This window comes from Dendrobates tinctorius, unplaced genomic scaffold, assembly GCF_039654945.1.
Source record: "Dendrobates tinctorius isolate UK_male_01 unplaced genomic scaffold, ASM3965494v1 ptg000075l, whole genome shotgun sequence".
In the NCBI taxonomy this organism is placed as follows: Eukaryota; Metazoa; Chordata; class Amphibia; order Anura; family Dendrobatidae; genus Dendrobates; species Dendrobates tinctorius.
This window is the reverse complement of record NW_027361743.1, coordinates 52,469,183-52,473,298: the sequence shown is the minus strand read 5'-3', so window position 1 is coordinate 52,473,298 and position 4,116 is coordinate 52,469,183. Positions and strand designations below refer to the sequence as shown.

General features: G+C 46.3%; 1 protein-coding gene across 1 annotated transcript; it reads left to right on the top strand.

The window, feature by feature from the left end:
- Nucleotides 1–203: 203 nt before the first annotated feature.
- On the top strand, nucleotides 204–3,909 carry LOC141096637 (uncharacterized). The gene is made up of 8 exons (XM_073583357.1): nucleotides 204–332; nucleotides 1,599–1,648; nucleotides 1,720–1,789; nucleotides 1,871–1,945; nucleotides 2,072–2,158; nucleotides 2,245–2,455; nucleotides 2,545–2,704; nucleotides 2,820–3,909. The coding sequence occupies exons 3-8, from the start codon at nucleotides 1,745–1,747 to the stop codon at nucleotides 3,091–3,093; spliced, it is 852 nt and encodes a 283-aa protein (XP_073439458.1). The 5' UTR covers nucleotides 204–332; nucleotides 1,599–1,648; nucleotides 1,720–1,744; the 3' UTR covers nucleotides 3,094–3,909.
- The last annotated feature ends 207 nt before the right edge of the window (nucleotides 3,910–4,116 follow it).

The following is a 4,116-nucleotide window of genomic DNA, read 5'->3' as shown; positions in this document are numbered from 1 at the left end:
CGTCGGGAAAACGTGTCGCGACGCATCCTGCGGCATGCGTCGTTGGCTAGAATGAAAGCCTATGGGCACAGGATCCGTCGTGACACGTCGTATGACGGAATGCAGCGCTGCAAAACGTTTTTTTACACTGAGCATGCTCAGAATCAGGATTTTGTAGCCAATTCACCAGACACCCCCAAATGTATATAAACCTGGCCTGGGCCTTCATCCCCAAATGTGCCAGCAAGAAGTCAGAAGACTGCATCCAGCCAGCGTCCAGCTGCTTTAAAATATAGCCAGAGGCCTGACTGTGCTGCCAGAAGCCAGCATCACACTACAGCCTTCCAGCCAGTGTGAGTACTGCCATTTTTGCGTACGTCTGTGTGCATGTCTGTGTGTGCGTGTGCATGTGTTTGTGTCTGTATGACGTACTGAAAACAGCCAGAGCTAAACCTGAATACAGCCAAAGGCCTGCCAGCGTCCTGCACCAGCCAGCGTCCTGCCAGAGTCCAGCTCCAACCTGAGGCCTGCCACTGTGAAGCCAGCCAGCGTCCAGCTCCAGCCTGGGGCCTGCCACTGTGAAGCCAGCCAGCGTCCAGCTCCAGCCTGGGGCCTGCCAGCATCCAGACAGTGGGACTCCTGCCATTTTTGCGTGTCTGTGGGTGCATGCGTGTGTGTGTGTGCATGTCTGTGTGCGTCTTTGTGTTTTGGTCTGCCTGTGTGCTTTTGTGCATCTGTGGGTGTTTGCATAGCCTGTGTGCTTTTGTGTGTGTGTGTGTGTGTGTGTGTGTGCTTTTGTGTGTGTGTGCGTTAGTGTGCTTTTGTGCGTGTGCATTTGTTGTGCATGCACCTGTGTGCTTTCGTGCGTGCGTCTGGGTGATTGCGGGTGCATGCGTCTGTGCAACTGGGTTAGTGCATGTGCATTTTTTTTTAATGTGATGTATTTACCAAGTAGTGTGGTCTGTGCAACATGTGGTTTCAGTGTGTGAGCGTGTGTTTGTTTTTTTTATTTAAATTTTTGTTTTATTGTTGAAACCATTTCCAGTTGATGTACTTGTATTTAAAATAAAGAGCATTTTAGCTCCTAATTGTGATTAAAAAAAAAATTAAATTAAAAAAGAATTAATAAAAATTTTCTTAAAAATGTCCGTAGTATCATTTCACAAACGTAAATTTTAACCTGGTATATGTACAAATGGCCACACATGCAATACTGAGTTGGTTGAGGGTTTATTTTTTAAGAAAAAAGTTAATAGAAAATTTTTAAAGGGTTTATTTTCTTTTATTAGTAATTTTTAAAGGGATATTTTAAAATCTCATATGTGGTCAATACATTTTCACATGGTGTTTAGGCCTTTCAATTTTAAAGGTTGTTTTTTTTTGTTTTTTTTTTGTTTGGTGGGTGGAAAAGGTTTCACAGCTTGCACATACTATTCAAGTAGGTAATCCTGCTCACACTGGTGTGACTTGGATCTATTTGTTTTTGGGTTTGTTTCTCAAAACTGTTGGTGTTGGCATGCATGAACATTGCTCACATAATTGGAACAGGGTGGTTATTAAATATTTCAGATTACCTAGTTTGTGGGGTGGGTCTAACTATAAATTCTTTTTACTTACAGAGCCACCAGGGACCACCACGACTGCACATACAGCACGCCACTTTCCAGATGTAAGTTTTGAAGACCCCAAATCTGCCAATTCAATGTGTATAGCAGATTACAAGTGTCTTTTTACTTACAGAGCCACCAGAGACCACTCTACAAGAATGTCCTCTTCTGAGAGCCCTCCTCCAGAGCGACAGCGTGTAGCGGTAAGTTAAAAATTTTTTAGTTTTTGGTGTCATAGTTAAAATTTCTGTTAATCACTATATGCATTAATTATGTTTTTTCAGGAAGCTGAAGTAGCCGAGGGCCTCTCAGAAGGGGACGAGATGGGTGGAGAAATACAAGGAGCGGGCGCACAGAGTGTAAGTTGTGGCGAAACAGTTACTTCACACATCGCAGTGCACCCAACACAAAACAGATCATCATACATCACTGTACACATACAACATATGCCTACATCAAAGATAATTCTTTTTCTTTTGTTTTAGTCTGCTGCACATTCTGGCCAACGCCATGAAGGTCCTCCCAGCCGCTCCCAGAGTCGGCGTCATCATCGCTGCAGCGGTCAGCCAGCAGTGAGTTGTTTTTTTTTATCTTTTTTCTCTTGGTAGTTTTGAGTTTCAGTGTACTAATTATGTATTTATTTTTTTTCTTTTCACAGTCTTCACAGCATGCTCCTGACTCAGATGTCGAGGACGGCGGCCTTGATGTGGACCGCCTCATCGAGGAGGTCCGCGAGCGGGAGCCGCTGTGGAATATGGCTGACCGCAGGCATGCTGATACACATGTGACCCGTCGGCTCTGGGAGGAAGTATGCCAAAATCTTTTGCCCAGGTGGGAGTACCTTCAGCCAAGGCAGCAGACTCAAGAATGTAAGTATTCACTTTTCAGTAATGTTTTAGAGCTGAATGGAATGTATTGTAAATTAATCCTTTTTTTAATTTCATTCTTGTCTTCACAGGTGACAGGGTTAGGAAGCGGTGGCGGTCACTCAGGGATCGCTTCAAGAGGGAGTTTAACCAGGAGATGCGGGCCCCGAGTGGCTCAGCAGGACAGAGAAGGACTCGGTATAAGTACAGCCGTGCCCTGTCCTTCCTCAGGGAAACAATGCTGAGTAGAACGTAAGTATTCAACAGCCCATTCAATAAATCGCCATGTTTACCTGTCTAACTTTTTTGGTTTCAGTCAGGGCTTTTTCCTATCAATATATTAATTTTTGTTTTTCCTATTTCACAGCATCGTCTGTAGCCATCGGGCACCTGCATCTACCTTGGACCCCTCTGGAGCGATCTCTCAGGAGTCCGCCACCGAGGGCCACGTCGGTAGACCCCACCCCTCTGACCCCTCGTCTGACCCTTCCGGTACGTCTGCTTCATCCACTTCCGCCAGCACTGGAGCATCATTGCAGCCTTCGTTACTTGAAGCTGCTGGTCAAGACTTAGCATTCCCTTTACCACACCCCTCTGATCCTGCCACCTCGAGACCACCATTAGGTTCGGTGCGGCAGTGACAGAGGGGTCCGGAAAGGAGCTATGCTCCTGAGTTCATGCATCTGAATGCATCCTTCCAAAGCTCTTTCAAAATTTTGGGAGAGCAAGTGACTGCTGGGTTCAACATGTTGCAAACACGCATCAGTGAACACAGCAGTCGCTTGGATAGGCTGCATTCAGATGCAAGTCAATCTCCAAACAACCTTTTTTTCAATCCATGCTCAGGAGCATGGAAAAGCTAACTCTTGACCAGCAGATGTGGGTAATGTAAGCCAGCCATGCTGCTCTAGTGCAGGTCATGTCCGAAGCCCCTCCAACACCCACACATCCCCATACAGCCACTACAACTTTCCCACCCCAGGCACAATTCCCACCCCAGGCACAATTCCCACACCAGGCCCAATACCAAACACAGTCCCAATACCCTACCCAGTCCCAATTCCCATCCCGACCCCAAATCCCAGTGTCTTCCCCAATGTTTTCTTCCTTGTCCAGCTTTCACTCCCCATTTAGTATTCCACCTACCCCAACACCACCCCCCCTGCTCAGCCTCCTGTTTTTCCCCCCCCCTTCCACTACACCCCAACCCAGTAGGCTTTCCCCACCTATCGATGTGGTCCAACCTGCCAGCCCCTCCGCTAGTATCTCCACCCGACACTTTACTGACCTATGAAAGTTGTTTTCATTGTTTATAAAAGATTGTTATATTAAAAATATTTTTCAAAAAATTTAAAAACATAAAAAAAAAAACTTGTAACACTAAAAGTTTTATTTGAAAAAAATGACAAGATTTTGAATAAAAATGTAAAAAAAAATTTAAATAAAATTTATTTTGGTTTAACCCCTTCCTGCCATCCGACGTACTATCCCGTCCACGGTACCCGGGCCCGTATGACCGGGGACGGGATCGTGCCGACGTACTATCAGCGGCGCCCACGTGGTGAGCGCCGCTGATCGCGGCCGGGTGTCAGCTGATTATCACAGCTGACACCCGGCACAATGTGTCAGGGGCGGTCACGGACCGCCCCCGACACGTTAACCCC

Excerpts from the sequence above, each read along its gene's own strand:
- LOC141096637 (XM_073583357.1), top strand. The coding sequence starts at position 1,745 with ATGTCCTCTTCTGAGAGCCCTCCTCCAGAGCGACAGCGTGTAGCG. Across the intron at positions 2,159-2,244 it reads GCTGCAGCGGTCAGCCAGCA|TCTTCACAGCATGCTCCTGA; the intron begins GTGAGTTGTTTT and ends TTCTTTTCACAG. Across the intron at positions 2,705-2,819 it reads GAAACAATGCTGAGTAGAAC|CATCGTCTGTAGCCATCGGG; the intron begins GTAAGTATTCAA and ends CCTATTTCACAG.